The sequence below is a fragment of the Bemisia tabaci genome, chromosome 3 (genome assembly GCF_918797505.1).
Source record: "Bemisia tabaci chromosome 3, PGI_BMITA_v3".
Lineage (NCBI taxonomy): Eukaryota > Metazoa > Arthropoda > Insecta > Hemiptera > Aleyrodidae > Bemisia > Bemisia tabaci.
The window spans coordinates 33,993,096-34,018,612 of NC_092795.1; the positions used below are offsets into that span (position 1 = coordinate 33,993,096).

At 35.4% G+C, this 25,517-nt stretch overlaps 1 protein-coding gene across 12 annotated transcripts in view; it reads left to right on the top strand.

Moving 5' to 3' along the window:
- CaMKII (Calcium/calmodulin-dependent protein kinase II) overlaps nucleotides 1–25,517 on the top strand; it is a 252,745-nt gene that overhangs the window by 192,149 nt on the left and 35,079 nt on the right. For 4 of the 12 annotated variants that reach the window (XM_072298210.1, XM_072298214.1, XM_072298218.1 and 1 more), the window contains exons 6-12: nucleotides 336–438; nucleotides 1,201–1,284; nucleotides 3,531–3,625; nucleotides 4,085–4,207; nucleotides 6,124–6,207; nucleotides 7,121–7,181; nucleotides 19,915–20,004. In XM_072298210.1, the coding sequence (XP_072154311.1) occupies nucleotides 336–438; nucleotides 1,201–1,284; nucleotides 3,531–3,625; nucleotides 4,085–4,207; nucleotides 6,124–6,207; nucleotides 7,121–7,181; nucleotides 19,915–20,004 (640 nt within the window). Of the gene's footprint in view, nucleotides 1–335; nucleotides 439–1,200; nucleotides 1,285–3,530; nucleotides 3,626–4,084; nucleotides 4,208–6,123; nucleotides 6,208–7,120; nucleotides 7,182–19,914; nucleotides 20,005–23,997; nucleotides 24,055–25,517 lie in introns of all 12 variants that reach the window. The other 8 variants (XM_072298211.1, XM_072298216.1, XM_072298219.1 and 5 more) reach the window with 3 other exon arrangements.

The following is a 25,517-nucleotide window of genomic DNA, read 5'->3' on the forward strand; positions in this document are numbered from 1 at the left end:
CAATGACAAGAAAAATTACTCTTGATTCAATCGGGTTTTTACTTGAATCAAAAGGAAATCCGCTATAGTTTAAGAGGCTAGGTTCTTAATTTAAGCAAACATTCGATAGAATCAAGAGAATTTTTTTGTCATTGTTTTCAAGAGTCTGGACTCTAGATCCAAGCGGTTTTTTTTTCCAGTGTATCCATTTTATTCCTTTGCCTGATACGATAATAGCTGGACAAATAGAGCTTATGTCTTAGTCAAAGGGAGCTAAGAAAATCAAGCATTCCAAGCACTGTGCTCGAGAGTAACTGAGTAAGTGGAAATAAAACTCTTTGCTTCTTTTGTTCCAGCCTGAAAATCTTCTATTAGCCAGTAAAGCCAAGGGCGCCGCTGTCAAATTAGCTGACTTCGGTTTGGCAATCGAAGTGACGGGCGATCAAATAGCATGGTTCGGTAAGTCATATTTTCTTATTTATTGAGACTTAACACGAAGGACCGCTTATTCATTTGAAACCGCAGGAAAATTATCGGAGATTATGGCCCTTTTGAAGGTACCTAGTGATGTGATCGCGGGTAAGGAACTGCTTACGATCCTATTTTATATATTCTGATTTCGATCGAAGGCAGACAGAAATTGATCTAAATTAAAAACCGTTGTACTCAGTAAGTTTCTACGTCGTACAAGGTGACGATTCCCTAAAAAATCAGTAAAACCTGCAAAAACCTTGGAAAGTCAGAGAATTCTTGCCCCAAAACCTTGCGGCTTCAGTTGAAGTAAGACAATTTGAAATCAAAGGAAACTTGTCAACCTGTAGCACAATTGTCACGCAATTCAATTCCATTTCCATGCCTCCCGAACTAGATTTTTCGTTAATGTTCGTCTCGTGCACTTTTGCCTTAAAATTGGGAACTTATTCGTCCCTTGTGACGCCACATCTGTTAAATACTGAGATTCCTTCTGATTTTTTCTTGAAAGGGGACGATATGAATAACTCAGAAATCCTCACTTTTTGGATGAACCTCGTTGGTAGTTTCTTTGCTTGTTCGTCTTACTTGGAATTTTCCATCAGATTTGGGTCTCCCATTTGATCAAAAATAATACCCCTCGATTAGGTTAAAAAGGGCTAATTTTGTCACGTTTGCTTTATTCCATTCGTAGTAAATACAGCGAAAAGTCACCGAATTCAGCGTAATGAATTTAATCTCTGTTCGCAGGTTTTGCCGGAACTCCTGGTTACCTCTCACCAGAAGTTCTAAAAAAGGAACCTTATGGCAAACCCGTCGATATTTGGGCATGTGGTAAGTTAATTTTTTCCAATCCTCCATGTAGAATAAAGTAACGAAAGTCTTTAATAAAAAGAAACCAGATCACAATGATCAAGGTTTTTCCCCCATCTGTAATCCTTCCTGAAAGTGTTAACCTTTCGGAGAGAGATAAAATATTTCACGGACTCCGCACTAACAATCTCTGTGAACGGCGCAACTGACCCATTGTGAGATTAAATTTTACACATTAGACGAGAAAGCTGCAGAGTGGGGTCTCCAAATTATATTTGCTCTCTTCTCAAAGTGCTACGAGAAATTTTGAAAAAAATTCTCGTGTAAATTATTTCATTCTTTTCTAAATGCCCCTCCCCCTCGTTTTTCGAGAAATTGAGCTGAGTTTATGGGGGAAAGATTCCCCGGTAGAAGGACTGCAGACGCGATTTGAGGAACAGACAATGTTTCCCGGGCGCTGTGCGATGCTCGGTACTTAGGTGGCAGTAAAAATGTACGTCTCATTAACCCAGGAATTTTCATAATTCTAACCCATAACGGAGCTCCTTCCCTTTTGCTGTCTGCCGTCATAATTTGATCGTAAAGCATCTGCTACATTTACAGCATGCCGTCCAACAGTGGGCGAAAATTGAAGCATCGGGTGCCAAAATCTTGAATTTCTCACCACGTAAAAACACCATACGAGCATTCTGATGGCGTAAAATTTATTTTCCTTAAATTTTTTCTTGAAAATTCGTAAATTTTATCCATCAAAACTTTTGAATACTCCAGCCAGAATTGCGAAGCATTTTTTACCCTCGAAAATTTTGATAATTATTCAAAGAATTGTAGGTATACTTCGCGGTTTATGCACTCACATAATCCAGTGTTTCACGCATATCGATGATGAAACTAGAAAAACGCGAAATGTCGTTTACGACTGTGCAAACTTTTTGCCATATTGTTTTAGAAATAATTTCCTATCAGTTTTCCCTTAGCGTGAAGCATTTTCCAAAAAACTGTAGCTTCTTCCGTCCTTTTAATATTATCTTTCTTCCTCTTGCGTATCCTATTTTTATAGTTCTTCTTATACCTATGATTATCATTCTTCCTGTTCTTATATTCATTTTCCTCTCCCACTTTCTCTCCCTCTCTCCTGTTTTATTCCTCTGTCATCCCTCTTTCCGTATCTCTCCTGCTTTCCCTTTTTTCTCTCTAGTCTCCTGCTCATCTCTCTCCTCCCCGTCCTCTATTTCTCCACCTTCCTCTTCATTCTCCCCTTTCTCATCCTCCTTCTCTATCTTATCTTCTCTTTCTTTCAATCCCTGATTCTCTCTCTACCTCTCCCTCTCTCGCTTCCGCTTTCTCTCCTTTTTCTCATCAGTTTCCTATTTCCCTTCAACTTATTTTCCGTCTTCTGCCTCTGAAAGATTCTGATCTTTCCACCGTTCGGTGTGTCATAAAAATACCCGAACGAACACGCTTAAGGTGCACATGTTTACAAATATGTTTAGCGGCTCCATCCATGCTTCGTACGGAATCGCGCTTTCTTAAAATTACTTCTTCCAGAGGTTGCTTCCTCGTAAGTGTATCATGAACTGCAGAGTGGCTTTCATTTTAGCAGCACAAAGCACTCCTCTCTGGAGCTCTTTGAAGTGGAAAGAAATCGCTAAACTGTTACTCCCGCGAGCCCGACTAACCGGCGCAAATTGCTTTAACGCCGAAAATACGGTCTCTCTTCAAGCCTCCTAAAGCTCTCAGCATCCACGTGAAAGTTGTAACGGACTTTTAGACAGGGAAAACCTCAAACCCAGCCATGCATTGAAATTTTGAATCGACTGGAGGGAACTGTTCACTAATACTCGTATCTGAAATCGACTGCACTACGATAAGCGTTACACGTTTTTTTATATAAAACTACCATTTAGATAACAGATATGTTTTTTTTTAATACTTTTTTTTAGAAAAACAAAAAAATGTTCTGCTACTAGGGGTTACATCAGCCAGATGTATGGTCGAGTCAGCCAAAAATTTGGCTAAATGAACCTCATCCGAGCTGACTCCACCGCACTCCTGGCTGGCGCCAACATCACCCAGGAATAAAGTTGAAATTATCATATCCTTTTTCCGCGTAATTTGCAGCATCAAACCCTTTACGTTCAAATTTTATCTGAATGATTTTACCTATGACGCATAAGACGAACCTGACGAACAATGAACTTTATCGACTTTATTTCGGGAAATGAGTCTCTCGATAATTAACTTGGGTGCTTTTGGTTTGTTTGCAGGTGTTATTCTGTATATTTTATTAGTTGGTTACCCGCCATTTTGGGACGAGGATCAGCACCGGCTGTACTCTCAAATAAAAAATGGAGCCTACGACGTGAGTATGAAAATCCAATTCCAAATCCAGCTGGCAAAAAGGGCACCATTCTACTCAATAAGTACAGCTTTCCGGTAGAATAATAGCCTTTACTGCTGTTTTGCCCGAAACAGTGTCAATTTTTGTGCTCTCACGGCAGATTTTTATACAGGTCGAACAAATTTTGCTGCTTTAGCTAAGCCGGTGAGTTCATCCAAATCAGATTGGGCGCATTATGAAGGAAAGGGGCAGGGGAAAGGGGTCAAAGGAATTTTGCAATTAATAGCTTTAGATAAAATTGCAATGATCGAGGAAGCCAATAGAATCTCAATTTCTTGCGATCGTTTTCTCTCGGGCCATTAGGATTACCCTGGACCTATGCCCGATAAGCATTATTATACGATGCAATATATTTTTTATCGCGATTTCTTTATCCGCCTAAGTAATATTGTTAGTTCAAATTGAGCTGATTTGTTGCAGTATCCTTCGCCAGAGTGGGACACCGTAACACCAGAAGCAAAAAACCTCATCAATCAAATGCTAACAGTCAATCCCGCAAAGCGAATCACTGCCTTAGAAGCACTCAAACATCCTTGGATTTGTGTAAGTTTTCCAATTAAAAACGTAGTTTTTTCACTCACAAGAATTTTCTACGTGCTACCTTGTCCGAACGGATTTTCAATTTTCGTTTTTATCCTTTTCTTTCATCGATTTAAAAAATAATTCAGTTATCGCGACTCAAAATACTAGATGGACCGATTTAAACTGACTGATGGACTGAAGTGAGGTCAAAAACGAATTCTAAGATCAAAATACCACGGGTATCTAAGTTTCAGTACGAAATACCAACCAGAACGAGTAAAATCTTTCTACTTTTCTGTATACATTTTTACCGAAAATTCGAAAAAACCTAAAATGTTGCATGTGCGCCCATTATATTTACAACAATAAGATCAAGAATGAATTCTTCGATCAAAATACCATGGTCATTAAGTTTCAACAAGAAATGCCAATCAGAACGAGTTATCTCTACCGTTGAGTAATTTTTCTTTGGATGTTCCAACAGAAAGTTTGAAAAAAAAAATCCAAAAATTTGTTTTTGTGTCGATAAATTATCAAAATTAAGGTTAAAAATGAATTCTGCGATCCAAATACCAGGGGCTCACCAAGTTCTAGCACGCAATGCCCATCGGAACGACTGATGTATCCAAAACAAATTGGGGAGGAAGGCGGTGCGCGGTGGCCGGGGATTCCTATTCTGTGCTCCACTGTCGCACCTCCGAGACTTCCCCGTCATTTCAAATCTTCCCGCCATATTTTGAATGCGCGCTCAAAGAATTTTGGCGCCAGCGTGATGCGCGCTGATTCGTCGATTCCGCGTTGAACTTCTAACCTAAAAGTTAAAATATGTGATAGAAAAAATAACAGATACCTGGCTCTGGAGTATTTCGATCGAAGGCTTATCATGAATATAATCCGTTCTTTTCTGTCTCGAGATAAATAATATTATATGTAAGTCACCTTAGTGCCTATATTTATTATCCATCACTGTCAGTGGTGACCGTTGTTCAGTGACAAACTTTGGTCCATCAGTTCCTCTGCACGTCAAGGTACTCAAAATCCTCACAACTTCAGTTAAAATATTTCATTCAACTTATTCGCTATTACTACCAGGATTGAATCCATCCTTAAAAATCAGTTAACCATTTACATTATCTCTTGGCCCTGAATTACTCTCGAGTTGATGCGTTTAGTGGATCATCCTCCTTCAAAGTCTTTTGACGTCTTCTTGTCATTAATCATCTGTGCTCTGTTTTTCTTACCCTCAAGTCTGTACTATACTCTGCTAATGCTAAAATTAGTTAGATTGAAATTATTACCAAATTGGCATCGTTGTCAGGCCACATTTGTAAGTTGGACTTTCGTCCATATATACTTCATATGAGACGAGAAAGCTGACCTGCAACCCGATTACTGAGACTATGTCGGCCTGACACGACAAGACATAACCATGCAATGTATTGCAATTCGATGTCTCACCGGGCTGCTTTAAACTTTCCTTAATTGGCCCATAGTTGATAGTCTTTCAGTTTCAATTTACATGCTTTCACCAAATTAATAGGTATAGCTATTCTGTTCTCGTTAGGAGGAAGATAGTTTAAGCAAAGGTGGATGAAATCAGTTGGTTATTATTTTCAACATTGATTGAATACCTACTCATTTAAATCAGTATATTTCTAAATCGTTCACAATGTCTCAGTAGCACTATACCATCATATTTTTATCAAGTAATTGCCCACATTATCTCAAATTTAACATCGTCTGTTTACCTATTAAATCCATGAGGAACAGAGGCAGTTAGTTCTAAATTCAGGGTTTGATTAGCTAGTGGTGCCCATGTATTCTATTGAGCTTCATTTAGGTACGGACAGTGATGCTTCTGAAAGATTATCTATATACTTCACATTCTTAATGTTATTTTTCTATTCTAATTGCTTTTGTTTTTTCTCTGTTTACAGCAAAGAGAACGAGTGGCCTCCGTTGTTCATAGACAAGAGACTGTGGATTGCTTGAAGAAATTCAATGCTAGGCGTAAACTTAAAGTAAGTATTGTGGTTACTATTTACAATCTACTTCCTCAGATGTTGATTTTATTTTGCAGGGTAGCCGAGTGTTCATCCGCTGCAGGTCACATTGATCAAAAGAAATTTCAACTGAAATTAAATATTAAAGCAAATGTGCAATCTGTCAATACGTGACATATTCAATTGCCTTTCTGCTCATTTGGTGCATGTAAGTCTTAAAAGACAGGTTACCTCGTGAAATTGGGATTAATACATTTAAACATCAACAAAATCCAATGAAATTTGGACTTGAAATTGGCCATATAATGTTGCCTTATAGAAATCATGTAAATTTGTTTAATTGAGAACAACCCTCTTTGTGCCCAGCCATGAGAGTGCTTACATTTGCCGCAGGTTACCTCATTCTAAAAGCAGTGACTACTAAAAATAGCTTTGAAAAACTCATACTTTTTATTAATAAGTAATCTTTAAATGAATGACAAAAAACATGTCCAGATACCCCTGGAACCACCTTTGTTCAATTTTTACAAATTTCCACCAGTTTATTGAAGTGAACTGTAACAAAATTTTGGCGCTCTCTTTTAGTTTAATCTGTTTCATTTCTTGAACTATTACTTCATCTTTCTTATTGTAATGAATGTCTCTGAGAATGGAGTAAAATTTTGATGCTGACTTCGCTCTCTCTATTTCCATAAATTTTACATAATTCCTGTGTTTAAATAAAATGAAAGGATTCCTTTTTCAGTATTTCTAAGGAAATTTTTAAAGACTTTTAGTAGGCTACTACTAAAACTACTACTACTACTAGGCTACTACTGAGGTTGTTCTGAGTCAAGAACAGGAAAAATACCTGAAATATAGGAAAAAACTATACTTTTTCCTCCATGTGACATTAACCAGAAAATCATACTAACGGGTGTCCCTTTTCCAGGGTGCAATTTTGACGACAATGCTGGCAACGCGGAACTTCTCCAGTAAGTATGATGTTCATGGTAAGTACCTCAGGAGCCTCATCTCACATCGATACCTCAACTCTGTGTAAATTACATTCCCCGTAATTACTGCATGTCCGTAACGATGTTGTGGAAACTAGCCAATTTGGGAAACAAACAAAAGTTCAACATCAAACATCGTTGCTTCATTAGTTGAATCAATCAAGTAAAACTTTCGTGCCCACACAAAAAAGTAGGAATCTTTTTTCTATTTATTTCCATGGGAGTAGCTGCTATAAATGGTTATCTTAAATGTAAATCGTAAAGGAGCTAAAATGAATTTAAATACACATTATTAATATAGGTAAGGGATTCGAAAATGGGACTTGGAGAGCCTCGTAATGTATTATTATTTTAAACTAATAGCTGAGGCAAAAATGAAGAAAGTCATGTCTATTTGCTCATTAATTGTATTGAATAAAAGAACTGAAATTAAGGTACTTGTATATTTTAGGCGTAGGAGCTTGGCTCTTTAAACTTCATAACAAAACTGACTTTGATGCATCAAAAATGTAAAAATTAGAATCCTTGTTCCCACCTTCCCTCCCCTATCGGTGCTCATTCATTGTTTTCTCACGCTGACAGCATCCCCTTAAATTTTTTAACATTAGTGAATATTTTTCCCAGTTCAGCAAGGAATACCTAGTTCCATCATTTTGTCATTTTTAAAGCTAGAATCAGTGTGTAAATTCCTTTAATTTGATAAAATTTGTTTTTCCTTTTTTCCCCCAAAACTGGAAGTAACCAAATAAACGCACTCACAATGATCATTAGTCCATACAAAAAATCAGTATTTTCAAGTTTCTGAACATTTTTCATTTTATCATTCATTCTTACAAAGAAGTTTCTCTTAACTGTTTCAAGCAACTTCTCTAAACGTCATATTTAGGTCTCCCCTTTCTCTAATGATTCAGCATTTCAAATAATTTTCTTCACTCTTAGGCGATGAAATGAAGTTCTAACATTATCAAATGACCTCACCATTGCTACTGGTGGCATCAATAATTTTAGCTCAGCCCTTTCATATCACCATGCTTAATATCTTTTAAATGAGATGCTCAGGGCTGAAAGGGCACACAGATCCATAGTGTTGCAATAACTGTAAATTGTATGTAATGCATTCATCAGGGGGTAAAATCGAGAGGCATACATCTTTATTCTCTCTGTAAAATAACTCCTCCATCACCGTTCATTCTTATGAATAAAAAATCCCATCCAATTTTCACCTCAACACTTTCTTAGATTTTTTTTCCTTCTCTAAGAGTTCTTTAAAGGGGCATTATATACAGTTTATTATTAGCAAGAGTTTTAAGGAGTCACAATAAAAATATATATTTCTCCTTTGTCCTTATGTACCCTGTGAGCTGAGAAACCTTGAGATCGTTGGTTTTTACAAATTCTGAACCCTGTGGGAAATAAGCTGGTGAAGCTCGTAGCAATTTGAATATTTACAAAATAAGATAGTTGAACTTTCTCTGAAAAAGAAAATCTTGAGGAAATATTTTAGTAGTACACTGTGTTTGATAATTGTGGTTGTGACGTGTTCTCGGATCTTGTGTTTTCCGAACCAGTCAATGTTATTTTTTACCCGTAGTCGTAGCGATCTCTCTTGGTTTCAACAATGGCCCCTTGTACAAACCCCAGTCTGTTGGTGTACACTGTAAAAACTTTAGTTTTGACACACTCATCATTCTTCTGACCTTCCTTTCTCAATTCTTGTCTTTCTGTGAATAGCTCTCTTTCTTCCTTTCCTTCCACTGTGTTTCTTTTTTTTGAGGGGGGGGGGGGTGGAAGTATACCTGGCTAGAAGCCACAGTACCAATCGATGGTGAAGTAAGAAAACTCGTATCTGCATTCGTGTAGTGGGAACTTTCCCAACAAATATTTAAATGAAGGAAAACCAGCAGCATTCATTTTAGCCGTGCACACTTAAGCTAGAGAATCAGGGCACTTTGAAAATGGTCAAATTTACCATCCAGCAACGAACCTCCACTATTGCACACATGCTTAGAGCCTCAGTCAGAGGCATTGTCTGAACTGAATGATCAGGAAAACCTGAAAATGAAGGCACCAGTGTTATCTAGCCTTGACTCACTCTCCTATAGACTAATTTAGTGACTACATCCTTCGGGATACAATGCTATTTGATGGTTCCAGTGTAAATTGAAACTTAAGATCATTGTATTTAAGCCAGGGTGAGCAAATATGTCCAAGTTCTTCTAGATATCAAAATGTTTGATCAATAAAAACCATAAAGAACCCTGCACAGACCTTATGAGAAATGGCTCTCTCTAAAATCTGATAAAACTTGGATATGTTGCTCAGCTAGTCATTTTGATCAAAAGTTCTCATGGGCTGAAAGAGATTCCACGAGCGGTTTTCGAGATATTCGTCATTTTATGTGCGTAAATTGAGGTTTTGCTGGCTGGACTATTGTGCGTTGCTTCTTGTGCCCTTCCCTTCCAGTCCACTCCATCCTCTCTCCGCTTCCCCTCCACCCATATCCGAGGCTCGGACTCTGACGCTCACTGTGATAAGACCACCCGGTTTGGCGACGGAGCAAAGCCTCATGAGTGTCGGAGTCCAAGCCCCGGGTATGAGTGGCGGGAAAGTGGAGAGTAGCCGAAGTTGACTGGATGGGAAGGGCACAAGAAGCACCGCACAATAGTCCGGCCAGCGAAACCTCAATTTACGCACATAAAATGGCGAATATCTCAAAAACCCCTTGTGGGATCTCTTTCGGCCCATGAGAACTTTTGATCAGAATGACTAGCTGAGCCACATATCTAAGTTTCATCAGATTGTAGATAGAGCCATTTCCCATAAGATCTGTGCGGGGCTCTTCATTTATAATCTTTCAAGAGCTGACTAGTAATTAACTAACACCATAAATATTTGACATAGAATATAGACATAGCTTTATATTTTAGACGGTTAGCGTTGTGTTTTATGTTTTTTTTTTCTCTCTCTCTTTCTTACTGGAACCACAAAAAATCAATGTGTAGAATATCATTTAAGTGATGTAGGTAGCCACTAAATCTGTCTATTGCCTGTTAATTTTGACCATTTTTATAATATGACTGTAATCTGACTTCAGTGTGCTTTTACCTATTTTAAAAATATTCTCTCTAAATATCGTTCAAAAATATCTATGAGTTTTCTTTTGCAAAAACTAAAGCAAGAATGGTAATTTTGAAACACTGCAGTCATGATACAGGGTTCTTTAGTCTCAGCACTATATTAGACTCACTCTGTATGCTCAGGTTTTGACCATATTCAACAGGCCAGTGCGACATCCTTGAAATACTCATTGAAATTAGTTGGATCCAAGTTACTTCCTTTGTAATTACTAAATAATAGTAATGAGAACTAATTATTTTAATTTTGCAATAAAGAAGCTTTATTTCTGGCATGTGTTTTAAACAAAATCTTTGCCTCTAGTTTGCCTGTGCAGATAGGTTCTGCCTGTGCTTTAATGATTGAGCCACAAACTAGGGTACAGAAAGTTCCAAGAAGCGTACTGTTTGCTGCAATCTTGCATTTTTACCTCATGCTCATTGTCCAAGAATGCCTCCTTCCACTGTGAAGTAAGCGATTTGTCTCACTTTTCAAGGTATTAAGAGGAGACAAAAATACAAAGGTCATCACTCTTAAAAATTTCCTCCTGACCCCAGATCTACCTACTTTTTCCTACGATCCTAGGATTGCATTTTTCGGCAATCGAGCATTTTTGGACACCCTGGACCAGAAAAAGTGATTTCTTAAGGCAAAATTAAGTGTAATTTTGGATGTAACAATTGCTTGTTGTTAATGGGTTATTTATACCAGGATCCAGGTTGAGATGTTCACATGCTGCTTTGTGTCCAAAAAACCATCATATATCTAGACCGAACAATCAAACATTGAAATTACATTTTTCAGCTTTGATCTCTGCAGTGCAATTTTAATACAACTGTATGCAGTGCAGGTTATGATGAATGTCTGTATTCTACCATAAAATGTAAAACTTCCCTCCAATTATTTTTTTGTGATTACAACAATTTTTAGTCTTCTTGCTGTACAAAATGAAATGGTTTTTGTTCCCTAAACTCTTAGTAATAATCAACCATCATCGAAACTAATGGAAAAAACCGATGTTGTATTCTTTACTCTGGAATTATTTATTTTCATCAATTTCTTTCCTCTGTTTTTCTCTCTTAATTCCATAATTGAAACCCCATCTTGAGAGCATCTTGAAGTTTGGCTCAAAACCTGCCTTTTACCCTACACTTTTACCATATCCATCACATAGTATTCAAACCTAAAAACATTTTTGTCGGCAATTTTTTATTGACAACTAAATAGGAAGGCATGTCCAGGTATAGATAGTGAAATCCTGAAAGACTGACAGACCGAGTCACATTTTTTATCAACAGCAAAATCAGGTTTGTCATTTTTTAAAAATCACAGGTAAATCAAGAGAATTCAAACGGTCGGACATGAGAGGTAACATAATTCTGCGTTACAGCAAAACAAAATTCCCTTCAACGGAAGTGTAGTTGAGGTGGTTTAAATTTTGTGAAAAACTTAAATATTGTATTATCTTGTTGGCAACAGTCTGTTTAATTTTTCTCATTCTCGTTGAATTCAAATTTGATTTGGTACAATCATTGAACATGAAGTAGTAGAAAACGGAGCTCTATCTTCGACTTAAGTCACCAATTTTTCTTGCAGATTGGTTACTGCCTTTCATGATCAGGAAAAGTAACTGCATCTAATTGCAAGAATTTGTGTTTGGGATTCAGCCGTGTGCTAATTTTTCTTTTCTTTCATTTTTAGTTTTCTACCCTAAATTTAAATATATCCCTGAAAATAGTTTAGTGGCCTTTTTAGCTTTTAATAGCCCCTGCCATAAAAGCGACACGTTTTCAACCCTTTCCTTCCCACTGAAAATTTATGAGAAGTCATCAACTACAAAGTTCTAAGAATTTTAATTAGAATATTTCTAATTTAAGCAGTGTCACCTTGTTGTAAAATAGGTTTTGAAAGTGAAGTATTAAAAGAGGAATATGCATTTTATTACCTCTATCTCACATTTCATTTTTGTAGACTTTTAAAGGCACAACAAACTGCTTTTACAAGCGGTTCCATATATTTTCCACGTTTTTCATTTCCACCTCTTAAATTATCCCTGTAATTTTAAAAATCAATTTTTGTGAATTACCTGTGTAAATGCCTCAATCATTACCCATGTTAGTAACAAAATTGGAGTACTCACCAGTATTTCTCTTGTCCCAATTTCCTTTTTAACCTCACTTCCTGCCCTTTCGCACTTGACACTTCCACTTCTCCTTTGCAAAAAGTATTCATACCTACATCTACTGCAATTGTTTATTCTCCTAATCCATCTGAATCCCATTTCTCTCTTTCAATTAGACAATGCATCAAAATCGTTTTTTATACATCCGGACGATAAAAAAACAAAATATTTTTACTTTAACATCAGTATTCTTTTTAAAATTTGCCAAGGAACATTATTGTGGGTGTTAAAAGTTAAGAAACCAACCATGCTCTCTTTGAGATAAGTAGCAAAATTTTCGACTTGACAGGTGAAAGCTCTTTTCTAAAAATGATTAAACAAACAACTAACTTGTTCTAAAGTCGCAGAAAGTAGGGAAAATTAAATTTACCATGGGCTCCTCCTAATATGTAGCTCAAAATATCAATTTTCCTGTAAATTGGTCGGTTGTGTTGATTACAAAATTTTCTTTTGATGGTTGCAACATTAAGATCAGTGAAATATGAATAGATCCATCCTAGTGCGAAGTTTCTACTTCCAGCATTGGAACTAGCATCATCACCTACTTCAGTTTCCAATCGTTCATTGTGAAAGATTCCAAGTGCGTCAAAATAGAGCCATTACTTGGCACAGAAGACTTAGTCCAATGACTCCTAAAAGTCGAGTTTAAACTGCTGGCAACTTATTTGACCTCAGCATTTACAGAGATATCGTTCTTTTTAAGGAACTGACAATACCATCATTATCTGCATCGTCCAAATCATAATTTCATTCTCTTTAATTCCATAAATCAGTGATCAGTGTGGATTTCACGAAGCTGGACTGAGACAGATTTGAAAATTCTATAATAAACTTATAGCTTAAACCATTGAAACGTAGTTAACTTAAGTGACTAATTTGCTTCATCCAAACCATGGTTTTTTAATAATTCATGCAAAGATTTAAAGATTTACCACCATTACCAAGATTTACCATTTTGGGGACCACCATTATCTAGTGACTAACATATTTGATCCCCTTGATTTTTTAAGGCCTGCTCTGTTTCCATTAAATTGAGCTCTGTCGTTGAGGCTCTTGAGGTACTACTATCATTTTCTTTGTATTTTTAGAACTTTTCTTTTTGATTATGAAAGCGTTTGAAATACGAGAGATGCTGTGCACCTATTCGTGTTCCGTGAAAGCTAAAGTTTAGCGTTGCTGGTGGATTGCAAAATGGCATTCACATTTCAGTGAATCTTTTTTTGTAAAGTTTGTTTTCTCTTTTTTGATGCCAATTCTCTCTACAGATACTTTTTTTTCTTTTTCTATTTATGGTTAGCACTGCAAACCAAGCATTGCACGCACAAGTTTGAATTTATTTTTGAACGTAGATGAAATGACTAAAATGAAATGAAATGACATTTCTGACAGCTTAAGAATCCTGATTATTGCTTTGTACATCATTTGTCAAACAGTCAAGAAAATTGATTGGGTTTTTTTTTTTTTTTTTTTTTTTTTTTTGATGTGCAGAGAAAAATCACCGGTTCCCCAAAACAAATTTTGGACATTGTTTTTTCAGCCTTCCTTTGTCCTTATACTACGAGAAATCCTCCTTCTGTTCAAATAATTCTTTTGAGAGTAATAAAGATGAATTGAATAGAGGATTTTTTTCAGTATTGCTCTCACAATAATCATTAATTAGTTATTGCATGCTCATTTATTTGCGATTTTTCAGTCATTTGTGTAGGTGGCTTTCAGTTTCTGCTGATGAAGATCTTAACTCCTTAAATTTGTGCTTAGTGAGCCCAACCAATCATTGTAATTCAAGGGATTTTTTCAAGATTGAGCTGTTTTCTTTCACTTTGAAAAATTTGTTTTTCTCAATTTTAAAAGAATTATCAATCACACAAAAAGTATGGAACATCTCCCAGTAATTTTCAATGCATAAAAATTCACTCTTTTTTGTTCTTGAGGTGTGTGTGTCCATTTTTAGTATCATGATGTTTCACACACGTAGCCGAGGAAACATGCAGTCCTAACGTTTAGAAGTGTTTAAGTTCAAGATTTTACCTAAAATGTCTACAAGGTTTGAAGTGTACTATGGAAGTGAGATTAGTCTGCCAGTCAGAAAAACAGTTCATTTTACATTTTATTAATTTTGTGCTGTTTCTCTCTTTTTTTACCCTGTTTTCTCGCAAATTTTGTGGTGCTGTTCACTTGACCAACTCTATCCATCCTCTAATCAGAATGTGGTAAGCGTCGACGACTGGTCAGTGTTTTTTGTTTTTGAGTTTTGTTTGCGCATTGGTGATTAACGCGTGTTCAGCTTCCAATTAACATCTACCCTCTGCGTGGAGCTCTTGTTTCTTGTTTGCAGTGCCTAAATTCTGTTGGCCGGGAATTGTTTGCAATCTGCGGCCGTTTGTGTACCTTCACTAAATTTAACCGTCGTAGGAAAAAGGAAACGCAATGCAAATGATGAACTCAAAATTGAGATTTTGGTACCATTGCTGTAAAGTTTACGACAGTTTTGGCTCATATAATTCTCAAAAATGTCTAACTGAAAGGGATTATGACTATCTGAAATTGCCAATTTAATGCTAAGAATATGCCACCATAAATTTTAAGCCGCTTAAACAAAGCTTAAAATTTGTCCAATTTAATTGCAACTGCTCGTCTCCTGTTAGCACTAAAACTAATTAATCCGTTTGCATATCATTTGGAATACTAGAGAGTATTTCCTGTCAAAAATTCAAATCCTCATTTTTTTACGGGACTCAGCTGAAATCACTCCCCTGAAAAATTTGTCCAGTTGCTCGGAGATTGCTTTTTTTCAATGGGAATTGGAGGTTCCTGTTGTTTAATATTTTAAACTTTTGATGGTTTTTGGCATTATACACTATCTGTAAATAAAAATCAACTCGCAAACATCATTTTTGTGAAACAGTATTTACGCCAATTTTAACCTAGTTTGGAAGTTATGTCGACTCAATTTGTAGACAACCGCCACTAACAAGATTTGGGCATAGAATGAAAGACATTCGTTCAATTCCTTTTGTTTGGAGCATTACTTAGTTTCAATGTACGAAACTTTTGGATCTAAGTACCAGTGATTGAAAGTCATCCGAACATTGTTTTTAAAACACTATCCGTCATAGCATCATTGTTGCCGTTTTTTATTTTTATTTTAATTGGAAGTCGGTCATTTTTTGTCCTCTCATAGTTACAGTTATTTTAGAATTTTGAATGCTTTGAAATCCCTCCAAGAATTCAATCATGAATCGTTCAACAATTAGTTTTCTTTCGCGAGGAAAGTTTTCAAAAGTTAACCCATTAATGGTGCGTTCTCAGAAAATTTTACTGGAGAAGTTGAGTCCTTTTTGTGTGATTGATTTTTTAATTTAACCGCAAGTTAAGTACCTCATCATTACACAAACTTTTCCACTTCTGTTTGTTAACTAATTTACAGATTTTACAAATTGTCGTAATTTCTGATGCGTTCGGTATCTTCAGCTGTTCCACCCCCTTTTCGAAAATGCAAAACATTTCCCTTAAAAGAAATTTCAAACCTTGAGACTAACATAATTTACATGTAAATCACCTAACAAACAGCCTCTAACCTGTTCTGTGCTTTAAGCTTTTGCTTGACAATTTTTATTTTTTGTATTTTTATAGTTTTTTTTTTTTGCGCCCTCTCCACTTCACATCTTTTCAAATTTACTTGCAAATTTTTAAGTTGATCTATTTTAACCACTGATTTTAGTTACAAATCTCAGAAATATGCTTTTGCATTGAAAACCTGACGAGTCAAAATTTTGATGTAGTCAGAAAATTATTAGCTTGGCCATTCTGAACCAGATACTCTTTATGGTTATTTTTAAAACTACTTCTTTTTCATACAAGTGAATTTTATCCATGCAATGTACTGTAAAGAACTAATTCTATCAGTTTTGAATACAAATCAGAGAAATTCTCTCTCCAATTTTTTCATAAATTTAAGGTGTGAAAAGGATTGGAGCCAACTTTTACAATCATGCTAACTGACATTTTTTCCCAACAATTCAAGGGATGTCATGAGCTTCTAAATTTTTTATAGAATATTGATGAAGGGGAAATTTTTCCAATTTTCTCTTCTTCTTCTTCTTCTTCTTTTATAAACCATTCTGGGATATTAATGATATCATTGCTCTCAATCACAGGAGTTTTCTCTAGCAGAACGTTTTACTCCTGAAAATTTCTACAAAAACCATTTGATGATTTAAAATTGATTTGCAAAATCTTCTGCATGAGGTTATGTGAAACGTAGGAAAGGGAACTGATAGGATTTGTTGGTTTTATATTTCATTGATTAATTTATTTATTTTTTTTTAATTAACATCATTATATTTCATTGATTAATTTATTTATTTTTTTTTAATTAACATCATTTCTGTTAAAAATTCATATTCCTAAAGAATATTTTATCAAGGCAAAATCTTTCAGGCTTTTTATGCTAAAATTTTTCAGAGACCTAATGTTTTCAAGGTGTGTTTAACCTCATAAAGCTTTAGGTTGGGCAAACCTAATGTTTTAAACTTATTAAAGACAACTACCTGTGTTCTTTAGAGATCTATTTTAATTCATACAAATACTTTTGAATACATTTGTGGTCTTTGATAGGCAAATAGGATTTAATCCAAAAAAATTTTTTGAGTTTTTAATCATATTTTCTTGCAGTGCTAACTTAAAAATTAATGAACATTCAACTCAATTCTCACGTTTCTGAAGTTTTAATTGCAAGCTTTTTTTTAATGGACAGTTTGAAAAACCGTTAAGGAAGTCCAAGAATGATTTGCTGATTTTTGTCAGTTACTTGAGGAAATTAGCAAAATTGTTACAGAGCTCTTAGATGTAATTGAAAAAAAAAAAAACAGGAAAAAAAACTGAACTGAAAATAAAAAAATGTAATTAAAAAAGTACATGTTAGGACTGATCTAGAGCTTTAAAAAAATGAACTATTTTGAGGGGAAAGGGTGTGGCTAACGTTTTATTCCACCACCATCATCTTGTCACAAAATAATTATTTTTACACCCTTTATGATAATATGAGCCGATATTATGCCTACATATTGTCCTATAAATTTTAAACTATAAGTATTTAATGCCAAAGTTGTATTTCGACCCATTTATTCATTTTTGCTTCCTCGAGAAGTTAAAGTTTTTTTTCTGTGGTGCTCTACAAATCAAAGTCTGGCTTCTGCCTCCAAATAAATGCAACCCAGTTCAAGAAATTTCTGTTCGTATACACAGTTGTTACTTTAATGCACTACCTCACATGCATTTTAAGTGTGGGCCTGTTTTAGGATTTAATCCTTTTTTGAAAATTTCTTCAATTCTGAACGTACAAAGCACATTTGTTCCGCCGCTTTTACTCTTGCTTCATGCTTGGAATGAAAATTTTAATGAAACTCTAATGAACGGTGAACTTGGTAGATCTTGATCATTACCTTTAACACTGTTTTTGCACCATGAATAGAATCTGTTTCACTCTCATGTTTTTGCTTTCTCTCAATGTTTTGGAAATAAAGCTGTTTCAAATATTTTCAGGGATTAGATTAAATGCCAGAAATATCTAAAAAATATATTTCAAATATTTTTTTTTTAATTTGAACAGTTGCCTAAAAAAATATTCCTTTACAGATGCCCTATTTGTTTGTAAATTACTTTCTAACCCAAGCCATGAGGAGGGGATTCTGTTGTCTCGATACTTTCTCAGTGACTGAGCAGAATTATTTCCTATGAGAATTTTTGCAATATTCCCTTATAGTGTGCCTCTAAAATTTTGGCACATAAATAGGTGATTTATTATTGAATAACATTCCTGGCAATATCATTGCCTGGTGAAGGGGTTGACAACCTTGAGCTCTATTAGAATTCAGTTTTCCCATTCATCAAAAGTACAAACTAGATATATCTAGAGATGAGGCCTTATATGTAACAATGGCGTATGTAAAAAATTACCTTTTCGAAACACGCTTAAAAAACTGTTTTCTTCACACAAAAATTTAATATGTTTGGCTCTGGCATAATGTACAGATCTCGAAGATCACATCTCAAGTATTTTCTCAAAATTTTCTCGATGCCAAAACAGTTTTTTTAATGTGTTTCGAAAAGGTAATTTTTCACATCCGCCATTGTTACATATAAGTCGTCAGATGTCTCACGAGAAGTATTGTGACAATATACGACCACCTTCAGCAATTTTCCATGGCATCTCAAAGGTTAGCAGTTGATAATGTTCCAACGTAGGAAGGCAAAGAGAGGCCAGAAACTATATGTATAACTGATCCACCATCAGTTTTCAATTCATCTCTGTCATATGGATCGCGGATTTCTTCTCCTCCTGCTTGGTTTTCTCATGCCAACTTTTTTTCAAAATGTTTTGAACCGGGCATCAAACTCTATAATAATAAGAATTGTATAATAATAATGTAGCGAATAATTTGTATCTTGACCTGAAGAATCGACACCAAAAATCATCTCACTGAAAGTGGTTGTTTGCAAGGTAACTGAAACGGAGGTATGCTCTTGCCGACCCCTTTGCCTGAAACGCAGCTTTTTGTCCCCGCTATCAAAGCTGCCACGCGAGACTTGAATTTCAACAAATGAAAAAGCAGCCACCTCACCAAAAGCAAATGCATTTTTTTTCCTAACAAATTTGCTTGCTCTGAATTTGTTCATTTTGATCAACAGCAGACGGTCATATTTGTTTTCGGCCAAGACTGCAAAGTTTTTGAAATTTAAATCTTGCGCCATTGTTCTGGTAACGGGGACTAAAAGCTGCGTTTCAGCCAAAGACATTGTCAAGAGCATACCAACGTTTCTTGTACCAAGGGTTGTATGCTTTTTGAAGCATAATGATTCGATTGTAGATAAATCAATCGACAATTTCTGGATTTTAAGTAATTTTTTCGAAAATCCCTGATAGTCCCATCATGCTGTGGTGCATCAGGTTTCCATCAATTCAATTTGATCAAGAAATAATTAGAAGTAACTCCAAAATTGTATCCTAAGTCTTGAATGAAAACGGCAAATTGTTAAAGCTAACAGTTTGCAATTCTCACCAGGAACAAACCACAAAAGTTATTTCAAAGTATTTTCCACTCAAATTGTAAATATGACTACAACAATATGATGTGACCGTCAGAGATTCTCTGAAAAATGTCCTTTGAAATCCAGATATTTTTGATCAATCGATCGATCGCTGAATTGTTCTCATGAGTAGGTACTACAGATCCACTTTAACCCTGGATGCATTGCTCATAAACTTCGACAGCAGCTTTAACGCATCCTTGAAACCTTTTTGAGGATTAAAGTGGTGACTTCTGCTCCTCTGTGGAGTGATCAAGTTTAAATGGTGTGGTTCTAATTTCTCTTGCACCACTCATCCTTTTCTTGTAATCGCAAACTGATATCCCTTCGCTTGTTTCTCCTCAGGCCGAAGCATTATCACTAAGAAAGGGGACGGATCTCAAGTCAAAGAATCAACTGATAGCAGTACAACGTTAGAGGACGATGACTTAAAAGGTAAGTCATTACTCACACCCTCCACCTGAAGGCACACTTTATATACTGCCCACCGAGTTTTGAATTTAAAATTAAGCTGCATGTAACCATTTTTGGTTTTCTAAAAACCATGAAAGAAATTTAGTATGTAAATTACCCAAGAATTCGTGCTGTCTTTGTTCAGTTACTGTTCCATCTGATAGACATTCTTTCGTGAATTAAATTATTTTTAAATATTCTGAACCTTATTCCTCACCTACGAAGAAGGAATCACCTAAGGAAAAGTTCTAGCGAGGAGGCTTCGTATCCTCCCCAGCTACAATCTTGCTGTGAGAAAGCGCCGGATTAAACGTTTTAGGGATTGCATCATCTTAGCTGTCAGGCAGCGTGCTTGAAATTAGGCTTTTAAATTAGTCAATGATAAATATAAAATAACGATTTGCAAATTTTTAAGTCAGGTCGGTGCAGTGTCCAAATTGAAATATTCACTATAAGACTAACGCCTAGAGACTGGCAGAGTTGTCAGAAATTTTTTTTTTGAAAACTGAAGCACATAGTAGCCTCTTGCTGGAAAACATCTGATCAAAGTGTAACAATTACTTTCGTGGTCAAACATTTTTGCCGAGCATAAAACTACCCTCTTCATATTATTTTATTCCCCAGATAATCAAGTACTACCGTCATAGTTCACTGAAATTCATTTTTCAATGCTATTGTCCTAAAACAATGACCCCAAACTCAAGATTTAGGTACCTCAATATGTTGCATTATTCAACTCGTTTTTCACTTGTGTGTCACCTTAAATATAATCATTTCGGTAATTCACAGCTGAGAGTCCTCAAATATGCTCTACAATAGTACTTACTTTACAGTGTGATTTGCATTAACTTAATAAAGTTAGTCAACTTCGAGATTCTATCCCTCCCCCTTCCCCCCCTAGGAACTTAGTGATTCCAGTGCCGTGCTCTTTTACTTGAACAATCCCAAGATAAGTTTACACTTGTCAATCTTTTTTTTATATGTAAGGAATAGATCTTTCCAGTCAAGTGAATAATTATTTATTACTCCCACAAGTAGAGCTGTACGACCTTTCTATTTCTGTGGAATATTGGTGAATTTGCATCCACCATAAAAATGTAGTTTCATTGTTTGGTTTTCGGTAATACAAGACTTTCTAACTCTGTAAATATGTTATGCTCCTTTTTCTCTCATGAACCTCTCTCCTCTGCTTTGTAAATATTCCTCGTTTCTGAAACATATTTTCACTCTCCCCATGAGAAAATTTCCATGTAAATAATGAGAAATGAAAACCTGCCATGTCCGATTTTAGCAGCCAACAATTTGCACTTGTGTCATGTTAGTTGAATTATTCCATGTGTCTTTTTTTAAATATGCTTTATTCAATCGTTTAGTGACTTTTGTTTAGTTTTTCTCAGTCTTCTTTTTTTTTATGGCAATTTTTGGATTTGCATCAATCGCAACCAAAATTAGAACTCAATTTCTAAATATTTTTACCATTGTTATCAGAATGGCTAAGTGCTAAATCAGCTAATGTCCAATGGATATTGCATGGAATTTGGCCATCATGGTATGAAGCCATTCACTCGGATTTCAACTGAATTTTCTCTCCTCTGCATTGTAATTTTTAGTGGCTCTTGACGCATCAAATTACTTTTCCCAAATTGCGTGGGGCATTTTTAATCACTACTTAGAGGCTGATTAATTTTCCCACAGCATGCACAGAGGTAATAGAGACCCATCATAATGTGTTTTCACAGTTGGCTCATGACAAAATTCCAAAGTAGTAACACTTTTTTCTCTCCAAGCAATTCCCTCCTTTCAAGCATCTAAAGCGCTTATATCCCTAAGTTTGCTTACCATTATTTTATTCATAAAATGATCACTTCCTCTTATTTGTGTTCGGACTGTTTATTTAACTTTGAATCTAATTAATTTAGTATGTCCCAAGAACCTCTTTGATATATCCTGTCGAAAAAATTTGATGTACTGTAGAAATGGGATACAGACAGATTTTCAGGTTTAGACAAGTCCTGTCCTTAGTGATCAACAAAATTTAGACCTCGAAAGTTTAAAATCGTTGAGAGGTTTCTCTATCTAAGAGACCATTTTTATGCTCCCTTTAGAGGTTCAACCTTTCAGCCTCCTCATGCTTAACATGGGCCGATTATAACTAAGAAAGTTCATGTCGCAACCTCCTATTTTATCAGGCACCCCATTGCACTAAATTTCTTACTGTCCAGCCAAAGCTCCCATCTGTTGCCATTTCAAAATAACAGCCTTATCTGGTCAAAATCTCAACGAACCCGCTGTTTTTCACTTGAGACATTCCAGCTTTTTAAAATTTCTGGGACAGACTATGTTCTCCTTGCATATTTTTATCACTGAGTAGGTTCACCATAACCTTAATTAAACCTAAATTTATAGATAGGCCTTTCAACACACCTTAAATTTTAAACGATGCCGAATATATCACAGTTACGTAAGCTACTTGGAGGGGGGACTGAATTGCAGCTTATGCAGAACTTAAATAATCGCTGCACTAAGTTTGAATTCTGCTGAGAATTTATATTTATTCATTTATTTATTAATTTTTTTTAAACAGAGATAACCTCTCCATGCAGCATTTTCAGATTAGACTAATTTGTTAAAAAGTGATCTTTATTTTCATCATTAGAAGCTCCTCCATAGACTTCTTAGTTAGAACCTGATCACAATTAAGGTAGCCGTTATTTTCCAATGTTTAAAGAGGAAGGAAATCTGATATTTTTCAAATTAATTTTTCACAAGCTTGCAAAAAGTTTTTAATGCTTCTGGATAGATTAGGGACTAACAATTAATTCGATATTTCTAAAATACTCCTCAGAGGTGGTAGAAATGTCTTCTTGGATGGATATAGTTTCTTTGAATCTGCATCTCAATTGTCTCATCCTAATGCAAAGTTACTCAGCTTGTGATGAGTTTGGAAATTGAGAGTAATTTTAGAGTTACTTTGAGCGCTCAGGTTTCTTTTGGTGTATTTATCTTTGGACGATCCTTTTATCAAACGATGAAGTGCAGATGTATCTCTCATCAAATTTGGAAAAAATCTTTCAAAGAATATTTTTATCAGCCATAGAATAATATTTCTTATGCTTCCTCTCTAGGGTAAACTTTGAGTGGATTTGGGGCAAAATTAAGTACAGTGAAGGTAACCTTTGCGGAACCACTTTTGACTGTTCTAAAATTAACTCATTGATCTGATTGCTGTTACTTTGCTGAACCTATATGGAAAAAATTGAAATGAAGTTACCTCGAGGGTGATAAAACATAAAAAAAAATCTAAAATCCCATTCAAAATTTTTTTAGAAAAAACTTACATTAAACCATCAATATTTCCGGTATTCTTATTTGTCGTTCAATTTTCTTTGTGACAAAGAAAGTTTAGCAAATTTTTGCAATGTTTTCATTTTATTTTATTTTTTTATGTTTGCTGCTTACATCTAACATTTTGGTAAACAGATAGTCCAAAGTTAGCATCCATCAGAAGTTTAGCTCTGCATTATGCTGTTAGAGTGCTCACAGTACTAATGACTAATCTCGAAAATGATGCATCTCAATTCTGTTGTTTGAAAATTTGCTCTGTTATTTTAATTTTCTGGGGAGTAATCAGCTACCTTAATTGCTTGGAATTTTAAAAGAACAATCTACAAACAGAGGAGGAAAGTTGCGTATATTTTCAAGAAATTATTTTCATTAATTTTCAAGCTAATAGGTAAACTATGACTGGTAGTCTGCAACGTAGCAAATTGAGGCACATCATTTTCAAGTTAGCCGCAGATGTGCTCCAGTACACTGTAAGAAACTCTAAAATCAGGTTAAAAATGGCAACTCTGTCCTCCCTCATGCCTTTTTATCACCGTCTTTCTTATTGTGTGATTTTTTTCCTAGTTTTAAAAAATAATGATTCCACTTGGGCCTTTTCTCTTGTTAACCGTTGTAATTTTGTCTGAGCAGAAGACAAAAAGGGTGGTGTGGACCGTAGTTCGACAGTGATTGCTAAAGAACCTGAAGGTAATTTCCTCTGGATTTATCGATTATTATCCTGTGAGTTTTGACTATATCTCTGTGCGTATGCACAAATTACCCAGTCCCAAATTCCTCCATTCATTTTGATAAATTTCAGATTTTAGTAGCATCTTCGTAGATGATAAAAGGATCTTAAACGGTGAATTCCTACCAGAGAAAAACAAAGATTAAAATCTCTAACAAGCGTCTCTTAAATTGTTGTTCCTCAAAGGAACAACCTAACCAGATTTCAACGTTGCAAAATTTTATTTTGAAAATTGAACCCTCACAAGGCAACTGTTGGGAATTTCTAACTGAAAATTTCGCCAATTGTTCCCCCGATTGCATGCAAAAATCAGCAAAATTTTGGGGGAAAAACTGTATAGTCATATTCTTGGAAAAAATTGAATTTTTTAGTCAATTTAGCAACCTTGGAACGGAGTTTTGTTCCTTTCATCAGGGAAACGACAACATGTGATAATCTACAGGAAAGGAGACCCTAATGTCAGTAGGCGCTACTGATCATACTGCACATTGGATGTAGGATATTCCTCAAGTGTCCATTTATTCTCAGCAGTATCATTTAAAGAGCTTATGTCTTTGATTTGATCCAGTTTGATACCATCAATTTTATTGGATTTGATCCAAACATGACCTCTCTCACCTCATAACCTCTACTTATGATCAGAATTACTCGATTCCTATTGAATATTCGAGAGCCAAGTGACTTAAAACCAATAGTAGCTGAACAATTTATGAAGTTTGATGACTTTATGAGAAACAATTTTAAACCAAACAAATTTTTCAGTCCAAAGAACGTCATTTTATATGCTATATTGTTATCCTTGAAGTTTATTGGTGTAACTAAAACCTTGGCTACCTATTTTCTAGGATACTAGACAAAATTTTTGATAAAAAACTCTGCAGTCTGAGTTTTCAATCTAAAACAGAAATGGTTTTCAAGAAATATTGCTCTCCTTGCACGAAGATCTCTTTTCCTGTGAATGGTCACAGACACCAACTCCTCTCATATTTATTGTTTGGTGAAAATTGAAAAATACAATCATCTGACCCAGGAACATACATCAACTGTCAATTTTCAAAAAGTCTGTTTCAAAAATGATGTATCCAAGCTAAAACAACTCAAAAAAGAAATACCTATCAATTTTTTTCAATCTGTGAAATCAAACCATCAATTCTTAGTTCCAATAATTTCATTTAAATTTAGGGGACTGTGCATGGCTCTTATGGGAAGTTACAGCTGAAAGATTCTTCAAGATTGATGGATCCATGTTTTGCTAAACATTAAGGACACAATTGCCCCAACCTTTTGTCGGTTACGGTCAGATGCATATTATATCAATATAGTACTGATATTCAATCATTAGTCAAGCACTGAGATAAAACTCTGATCATAAGCTGCCACCAATATCGACTTCGTTTTTGTGATGAGCTAGACCTACCACTAA